The following is a 9,687-nucleotide window of genomic DNA, read 5'->3' as shown; positions in this document are numbered from 1 at the left end:
ATAATAAGCACCTCCCATGTTATCACAGCCCCGAGTGTCCATTTCACTATTACAGGACCAATAAAAGAAGTGAGGTTGCCACAGAGTTAACAAGCCACCATCTGTACGTGAAGATGGTTGCTGATGACTGGCTCTGAATCAGGGAGGACTTCCTGGAGGTGTGTTTTGAACTGGCTTTAAAAGTATAATAATCTTGGATTGACTTCTGGACCAAGGGGAGTCCGGAAGTGGAAATCAGCGAGGAGGGGAGGGGATGCTGGAAGTGGACTAAAGACAGTAGGGTGGGTAGCAAAAGCTGTGACTGGAGTACCAGCTGCAGCTGCAAGGAAATATTTAACAGCCCCACGTTCCAGCACTGTGTAGACTTGCTGTGTGTCCTCGGTCAAACCACTTAACTTCTCTGGGCTTTCTTCTTCTTATCATCAGCGAAGGTTCCACTGGGTGTTCTGTGAGACAGCACTTACCATACTTCGTGGCTCAAAGCAAGCTCCTGGGAATGGTGGGTGTTCTTTGTGTATAGTCTTGCCCTGGCAAGGCCTCCTCAGTGCCTCAGTTTAGTTCCCTCACATCACCATGGCGAGGTGTGGGATATGATAGTTCAGGAAGTATACAAGAACTCTAAAAACAGAAAACCACAAGGACGTCCTAGTGTGGATCCTACGTCCATGGCCTTGAGTGGATCATCTCAGTTTTCTCAGCTCTAAGCCAGGGGTACCAGCACCCACCCGCCAGTCTGTCTTTGGGTGTTCAGCCTATTAGACAGAGAGGTAATACTGAGCCACCTGTAGGCATCATCTTGACTGACAGTGGTGAGCGAGCAGCCTTTAGCACACAAAAGATGGCCCAGCAACTGTGTTCGCGCTGGGCTTCTCTCCAGGGCTCCTTCTCTGTCCCAGCTCCAGCTTAGAAAGGCACTACCCAAGAATGCCAATGCCTTTAAGGAAAAACATTCTTATGATTCAGGAACCGTGGTGGGGGACCCGTGGTGCTGCAGATGCCAGAACCATCACAGGATGGACCCACTCTGGGATGGAGGATGGAGCTGGAGATGCTCTGAGGTGAGGAAACTGAACAAGAACAGCTCAAAGCTCAGCAAGACCCATCCCTCCTGTAACCCAACCTCAGGAATTGTTAGCCCTGAAGTGTTTTCCCTGGAACCCTACAAAGAGGCTTTTTATGAAAGAACATGGTAGACAAGCCTACTTGTTATACTTTGCTGCCTTGGGAAATCCCTCTGAGGGGCCCTGAAAGCTGAGCATCAGGGTTTCCCATCCAAGAGGCATGGTTCAGTGGAGTCCTCCCTGTTGGGGGGTCCCAGCCAGTCTGAGACAGTCCAAGAATGAAGAGCTCTCTGGTCCATAAACCCGAGCTTCCAGAGAGCAGCAGGGACAGGGTCCCTCTGTCCATGAACTCCTGGCCCCCTTATGAGGACCTCATATCTCTTCTACCCCGTGGTGCTAAAGCAGAAAGTGTTGGGTTCTTAATGGAGGGAGAAGTGCCAGGTACTCTGTCTGGCACCGTGATGGTAGCTCACTAGCCTTGATCACTGAGGACTGTTTTCTAGGGCACTCTTGGGTACAAATAATAAAAATGGTACCTAAGTTGCACTAAGTATTGAAAGATCTCATTGAACTGGGAAATCTAAGGCTATGTTGCTTTCAGGTAAAGCTGGATCCAGGGTTTCAAAGTTACTGAACTCTTCTGCCCCTTCCTCCTTTAAGGGATACCCCCTGCCCCAATATATACTCGCAAATTCAGTGTCCAGGCATGGTGCCTGTAATCTCAGTACTCAGGAACTGAGGCCAGCGTGGGTGACAGAGAATAAAAATAAACTGAATAAAGTATAAATGGGTTGGGAATGTAGCTCTACAACAGCTCTCCCCTAGCATGTGCAAGATCCTAGGATCTGGTGCACAGCTGGGAGATGGGGAAGTGGGAGGAGGAGGAGACAAGAACATGGGGCAAGCAATGGTGCACAACTCAAAGTTCAAGAGGGGAAGGCAGAAAGGTGGAGGTGGTAAGGACATGAACTGCTCTTCTGTCCTTTCAGGTCAGCTAGGACTTCCACATACCTGGGCTAGCTAGCTGGTCTACCTAACTGGTCTAGCTAGCTGGTCCAGTGTAGACCATACAGGGTCTTGCCTGTCCCCTGCCTCCCCAAGTGCCTTAAAGGAAGTCTGCAGTCTCTGGTACTTGGGTCTGCCTTTCCATCCATCTGCTCATGTTTGGAGAATGATTCACTTATTCAAGTTGTTGTTGAAACAACAAGTATTTATTGAGCAGCTATATATGAGTGATGTCACCAGCTTCAGTGTGTGACATTCTCATGCTGGGTTCAGTACAAAGAAATGAAATAAGTGTTCAGAGGGCTGGAGGGATGGGTCAGCAGGTAAGAGGGTGAGAGGACTTGCTACATGAGCAGGGGTCCCAGGACCCTGGTTTTCACAAAGCCAGGCAGTCTTAAATGCATATGGAACCCCAGTGCTGGTAGAGGGACGAGACAGGAGCAAAGAGCTGAGACTTCCTGTTTACCACTGTGATAAATTTGCATATGCTCCACCCAGCTAGTGGAATGTCATGCTTTGAATAAGCTTGGCCCAGGGAGTGGCACTTTTAGAAGGTGAGGCCTTGTTGGAGGTGTGTCACTGTGAGCAGAGGCTTTAAGACTTTCATCCTAGCTGCCTGGAAGCCAGTATTCTGCTAGCAGCCTTCAGAAGAAGGTATAGAACTCTCAGTTCCTGCTGTGCCATGCCTGCCTAGAGGCCACCATGTTTCCACCTTGATGATATGGATTGAACCTCTGAACTTGTAAGCCAGCCCCAATTAAATGTTGTCCTTTCTAAGAGTTGCCTTGGTCATGGTGTCCGTTCACAGCAGTGAAACTCTAACTAAGACACCAGCCTAACTCTAGGTTCTCTGAGAGACTGTTAGTCAGAGCAGAGAGCAATGGAGCAGAACACCAGACATCCTCTTTTGGCATTTCTGTGTGCATATATGGACACATAAACATACATATCACACACACACACACACACACACACAGAGGCATGCACACACACAAACAAGAAAATGACTTTTAAAGAAAAGATTGTTTCCAGATGAATGCCACTACCACAAAGGTGTCAACACCAGCGTGAATCCTTTCAGGGACAGTCAGTCAGGGACAGTTTCACTGAGGGTATAGCACTTGAACTGACATGCACCCCCCCCCCGCACCCCTCCCCCCCAAAGGCTTTGCAGGCCTATGGAATGCTCCCTGAGTGTGACATTGAAAGCCTCAGACAGTGTTGGAGCTGGCCTTGCTGTGGGGTTGACCCTAACCCTAGGGGGAATGTGACTGCAAGGGAGGGGACTCAGCGCCACAGGCTCCACCTTTGCAGGCTATCCTGCGCCACCAGTGTGTGGCAGCCTAGAACCATTCCCATCCCTGGTTCCAGGGAAGCCTTTGCCAAGGCCTCTTGAGGGTTGTGGGGAAGGAATGAGGGTGGGTGGCTGGGGGTGTGCCTCTCAGATGAACAGGAGAGACCAAGACACAGTGACAAAATGGGGGTGGGCAAGGGATGCTCAAGGGTCATGGCTTCCTAACTTCCTTTCTCAGAGGGGCAGCCTCGCTCATATAAGTAAATAGGCTTCTGGAAAAGATAAACCAAAGCCAGTTAAGGGGACTTAATGGCTTGTTCAGTAAACCTTCAAATGTAGCCTCGCTTTTTTCAGAGCTGGGAGGCTGGACAGCCTAGTGGGGGCAGGGAAGAGGAAGTGGGAGGGGGTTCCCCTTTCCCCTTGGTTCATGACCCCACTGTCGTCTTTGTGTCATCTCTGCTTCAGGCAGGCCCCGGTCTTTTACTGCCCTGTACTGATCCAAGTTCATGTACAGCTGAAAGGCAGGTGCATCCCAGACTCAGACCAGCGAATGGCTGGTTTCAGGGGATTCTTAAAGCCCAGCTCTGAGTTCTGCTTTGCCAAGGGGTAGGGATTCACTTTCCATCCAAGTCTATGCCAAGCAGTCACTGTGGAGCTGGAAGTGTGAGGCCAAATCTTGTCAGTTCAGACTCCATTTTAGAGAACCCAACCTAAGTTTGAACTCAGGTAAACTAACAGGCTGGTACCTAGCATTTGTTTCCAAGTTGCCCCAACAAAACTCAGTCTTTAGGCTAATTCCCACCAAGACCAGAACTTCCAGGTTACACCCTCAACAAGACCAGTGTCTCCTAGTTATTCCCCCAACAAACCTGTACCCCAGGTTACAAGCCCATCCCTTGCCTAACGACCACCAATGCAGAGGGGAGCAGAAGTTAAGTTTATGATGTGACTCCCAGCACCAGCCAGTTATGTTAAAGGCCACAGGAGCTTTCCAATTAGATGCTTGCACACGTACTCCCTGCTCACTGCTTACTGTAAAGCCTTGCCCCGATAGACTCCTCCCACTCACCAAAACCATTCTGCGTGATGGTGGTGCGTCGTGGGGTCCCGAGCTAGCTCCAATAGAATAAAGACCCTGCTGTGAGTTATATCAGATCGGCTCTTGTCTGGTTTTGGAGGGATGACTAACATCTCCCCACAGGGCCTGAACTAAAGACCAGGTCATGAGAAGGCACAGATGACAGATGTCCACCCCTCCAAAGCTTGTGGCAATGGCATTGCTGCTGTGAAGACAGACCAGTGATCCAGAACAACTGTATTTCTAGCTCTTTAGTTTGTTCTCTGAGCCCTACCAAGTTTATCTCAAATTCCAGGAAGAGTGGGCTCCCGCAAGCCTCCACACTCTGACTGGAAGTGACCTGCCCTTCTCAAGCAGGAGCAATCATCTAATAAGAAACAAATTGCCCCTAATAACGATACCCTGGAGCCAAGAGGAGCCAGAACCAGACCTGAGACAGTCATCAGCCAGACCATCACTACACCAAGAACACCTGGCTATGCTCTCTTCTTGTCCTCTGCTTCTGTTCTGCCTCCCTGCACCCTGAAGCTCTGGTTAAACGCAGAAGCCAGGGATCGGGGTCAGGGTACCCACTTCTTCCCAATGTGGCTGTACAAACCACATCCTCATCTCCTCACCACTCAACTCTTTCTGATTGGATTCTTGGCAGGTACCTCTGCCCAAGGACTTCAGGAAGCAATTCCTATTTCTGCAGTGACACAGACTCACAGACTCTGCCTTAATGCCATTGGAGTTCAGCAGCTGGAACAATATGCATAAGTCTTGAATGAGTGAGTGAAAGAAAGAAAGAAAGAAAGAATGAATGAATGAATGAATGAATGAATGAATGAAATGTTTGCCATAGCTTGACATGTGCTAATTACAGTCTAGGGAGTTTTTCAGGCCCATGGTGTTACTAGTTACTTTTCAATTACTGTGAAGAGACACCATGTCCAAGGCTACTTATAAAGAATAAAACACTTAATGGAGGTCTTGCTACAGTTTCAGAGGATGAGTCCATAACTATCATGGCGGGGTGGGGAGCATGGTATCAGGCAGGCAGGCAAGGTGCTGGAATGGTAGCTGAGAGCTTACATTGTATCCACAATTTGGAGAGAGAGAGAGACAGAGAGAGAGAGAGAGAGAGAGAGAGAGAGAGAGAGAGAGAGAGAGAGAGAAGCTCCAGTACAACTGGGCCTAGCCTGGGCTTTTGTAACCTTATCCCTACCCCAACAATACTGACACACCTCTTCCCACAAGGCCACAGCCCTAGGGACCAATCATTCAAACAGATGAGCCTATGGGGGCCGTTCTCATTCAAACCACCACATATGGACCAACTTTCTATAAATAAGGTGGTTTTGAGCACCTGAAGTTCATCTTCCCCCCCACCCCCCGATTCAGGATGCTGAAGCCCACTCTGGCACCTGCAGGGCCACACACTTCCCAGGAAGGCCCCAGAAGAATTCTTTCTAACCTCTTTCAGCTTCTGGTGGGTGGCCAGCAAACTCCTGTGGGATGCTGTCCCCTGGGCATGACAGGCTGCTGTTATGAAATCAGAGCAGCTGTGGGGACCCTCACAGGACCCTCACCAGACTGAACTGCAAAGCTTGCCCTTGTGGAGGGAGAGAAGGTTCATGGATCACACATGAGTGACTCATATGGCTGCATAAGATAGGAGGCCTTGCCCATCCATGAGGAATATATAAGTAGGTAATGAAAGTTGGCCTGGAGGGGTGTTTCTTTGGTTATATAGCGCCTCATAAGTTGTCCATAGTCTCGCATGGACTCCTTCGTGCTTCTATAAAAATCCCAATTAAAGCCAGGTTGATGGTTCCATCTGCACTTATAGAAAAAAAAAAAAAAAAAACTCCCATAGTTCTACCCAGGGACTTAAAAAGAAAATTCCCCTTTCTCCCTCACAGGAACCCCAAAGCTCTGCTGTTTGAGTTCCATGTCTTCCTAAGGCCTTTGGAGGAAAGGTTGGAGCTGAAACCAGGTGTCACTAGAATTTCACTCGGGCCTCCTCTCTGTTTCCTGTGTGCTTATCCCTTTAGAAGGAGTTCAGATGAGATCGGCAAAGTGTAATTAAGAAGACATAGTTTACTGCAAAGCAAAGGAAAGAACACTTAGCAGGGACGAGAGTACATAAGGACTAGAGGCACAGTGTGCCAGTGCATTTGTAGTTAGACACTATGCTGTTCCTAAAGGCTCTAGAATAGATAGATTTCCCCAGATGATTGGCAGGCCCGTTTGGGTTGACTTTCTGGGTAAGGCAATGGTACATGAAGTGTTCTTCACGGGTAAGAATTGCACAAGGTTTGGGGTTCCTGGAATTAGGTTCAGTTAGTTATCAACTAGTAACTACCATGCCGTTCTGGTACTTAATGTCTCCTTCTGGGATATGATTCAGATCACATTCCTCTCGCCAATAGCATCCCCTAGTTCAGGTCCTTGTCGCTACAGCTGTGGTGTAGGAGGGAGGGGTCTAGCCCTGATGTCCTTCAAGGTGGCTAGCTCCTTAACATAGTAGGAGACATGTGGGCAAAGGTGACAACCGTGAATCCCTGATCAGGTGGTAGAGAGTAACAAAGTCTTGTCTGAAGAGGACGACCTAGCCTCAGCTGCCATATGGAAACTGGCACCCATGGTTGCCAGGTCTAGGGAACTTTTAAACAAAACCAGAATGTCTGATTTTTACATAAGGCTTCCCAAATTTCAAAATGCTATTCAGCCCACAAGCCACGAGTTTTCAACCCCTGCTTAAGTGAAACAACTTTTTCCGCTCTCACCACTCGCTCTCTAGCTTGGCTCTCTGACTATCCACAAGACTGGGTGGCCAGGAGCCAAATGGGGCTGAGCCAGAGGACAATCGCCCCTCCCCAGAGGTCCTTTCCACCCCCTACTCCAAAGCCAGAGCTGTCCCCTCAGATGGCCCAGCTCCCTCCTACAGATTCTGGTCCCAAGAGACTCCTTGCAGCTGACCCTGGCTAACCCACTCTACAGCCTGCTGGACAAGTCTGAACTTGTCAGAAGACCACTAGATCCAAGTTACTAAGCTTTCTCAAGCCAAGCATAGAGAGCATACTCTGCTCCCAGGATCTCCAACTCGGTTCAGGCAGGTGATGCTGGCTATCTCAGCACATGCCCTGGCTTCTTAATTAGACCCTAATCCCACCTCCTTTCCAGATTATCCTTGCTGGCCCCTGGGGCAGGATAGCCTCCATTTTTTAAGACAGGGGGAATCTCCTTTGATAGAGCTTGCTGGAAATGTGTGTTCTGCTCCCACCCGGTACCCCAAGGTGCTCTTGCAGGAACAACTCAGAAGTCACGTCGTCCAAAAAGCTTTTCTAGAATGTTCTTATTAGTTTTGTGGTGGGGGGGGGGGGTTGGGGGGGAGTAAGTAAGATCAGACTCAGTTGTCTTTCCTAAGAGAGGGGACATTTCTCAAGTTGGAGTGCTGTGTGCATCACTGTATTGTGTTCTATTGAGGACCACCAGTGAAACCAAGTAAACGTGTAGTTTGGAGAAGGAAGGCTGGCTAGATTCTATTAATTTCTATCTGGCTCTTTCTACTTCTATTCATTTCCTTGAGTGGCTATATGGCTGATTATCTAACATTTCTGCTTTGGACCATCATGAAAGGTTGGGACCCTCTTGTTTCTAACTTTCACTTTTTGGACTCCTGTGCCCAGGAGTTCAGCGTCCTGATCCCAGCATCCCTCCAAAGGCAAGGCCCTGATCCAATCTTTAAATAAGAGTCTGCAGGACTCGCACCAGTTGTTTAGAGAAAGAGGACCTAGGTGCAGAGGTGGAGTGGTAGCCCCCAGTTAGGGAGTAAGAAGGCCCAGGGTAGCTGGAGGCAGAAGGGGGATGGGGAATGGAAGAAGAGGTGGGAAGAAGCTGAGAAAGGGGGTGGGGAGGAGAGGGGCGGGTCGGACCTCACTTCCCCACCCTCCCCACTCCACCCGGTGCTGCCAGCACTCTTCCAGCCCAGCCGGCCACATCTGGCGTCTGCCCGCCCTTGTTTCCGCTGCATCCAGACTTCCCTGGTGGCTGGAGGCTCTGTGTGCATCCAGGAGTTTAGATATACAAAGGGATTGCCAGGACCTGCAAGCACCCGCGGCAGTGGTGTGTACTGGGAAGTGGGACCCCGTTATGAGCTCCTGAGCCCCAGAAGCAGAGGCAGTAGAGTAAGGGGATCGTCGTGCAGAACAGGCGCCAGCCGGGCGGACCCCAGGGCACAGCCAGCGACCTCAGGGTGACACGCGGAGCCCGGGAGCGCAACGATGGAGGCACGAGTGGCCTGGGGAGCGCTCGCCGGACCTCTGCGGGTTCTCTGCGTCCTGTGCTGCCTGTTGGGCCGCGCCATCGCTGCACCGTCGCCCATCATCAAGTTCCCCGGCGATGTCGCCCCTAAAACAGACAAAGAGTTGGCAGTGGTAAGTTGCTACGCTGGCTTAGACAAATTTAGGAAATAGAAGATGCAGGCCACCCTCCCTCTGACCCCCTCTACTGGCACACAGCCTTGGGAGGAACTTTGGTAAACATCTTTGAGGGTCTCTTTTTTAGCCAGTTGATGGAGAGGTTGTCTTTTGTAAACAAAGGGGAGGGGAGGGGGCTTTGGTAAGAAGAGGCCACTGATAAGTAAGTTGGGGGAGTTCAGGGTATGTCCAAGGGACCAGGAAGAAGCAAAGGAGGGAGATGATTGCCCTGGGAAACATCTGGAAAGGGTTGTTTTTGTGAATAATAGGGACTTTGTCTACTTACCTAGGGGATTTGGTTCTAGGAGGGCTTTATAAATGTCTTTTGGACCCAACAGGAGAGCTGGCAACAGAACCTTTGGCAAGCATCTTGTCAGGCCTTTAGGGCAATCAGTTTAAGGGGGAATCTCTTGAAAATGGGGTGTGTGCTTTCGCATATAATTTGTATAAGCCTTTGGGCACAAAAGGATAGCCAAAGCAAGGCTTGGCAAACTTCTGGGAAACTTTGGCACACATCTAGAGACAGGCCTTTGGTGAGATGCTGGAAGGGACCATTTGGCAAGTAATTTGAGGCTGGAGGGAAGCAGACTGTGCATTTTGATGGATGTCTTGTTTTAATGCAGAAGTTGTCCAGGAGGGTCCAAGGAGAGTTTCTTTGAACTTTTCCCTGGGATCAGAGGACACAAGGAAACAACGCGCCTGGCTGGCAGGCCTGAGGAGCAGGAGCAGAAGGCCAGGGCGCGTGGGGCGGGGGCGGACTGAGCCGGGCTGGGGTCGGCCAGCGGC

The 9,687-nt window shown here is 50.0% G+C and overlaps 1 protein-coding gene across 3 annotated transcripts in view; it reads left to right on the top strand.

The window, feature by feature from the left end:
- The first annotated feature begins 8,425 nt into the window (after positions 1 to 8,425).
- The window catches only part of Mmp2 (matrix metallopeptidase 2), a 27,564-nt gene continuing 26,302 nt past the window's right edge, over positions 8,426 to 9,687 (top strand). For all 3 annotated transcript variants that reach the window (XM_029480967.2, XM_085843709.1, XM_021169478.2), the window contains exon 1: positions 8,426 to 8,859. In XM_029480967.2, coding sequence (XP_029336827.1) covers positions 8,707 to 8,859 — 153 coding nt within the window. In that variant the 5' untranslated portion in view covers positions 8,426 to 8,706. The remainder of the gene's footprint in view (positions 8,860 to 9,687) is intronic.

This window comes from Mus caroli, unplaced genomic scaffold, assembly GCF_978045245.1.
Source record: "Mus caroli unplaced genomic scaffold, Mus_caroli_1 scaffold_10, whole genome shotgun sequence".
In the NCBI taxonomy this organism is placed as follows: domain Eukaryota; kingdom Metazoa; phylum Chordata; class Mammalia; order Rodentia; family Muridae; genus Mus; species Mus caroli.
The sequence above is the reverse complement of the archived record's forward strand: the minus strand, read 5'-3'. Positions and strand labels throughout refer to the sequence as shown.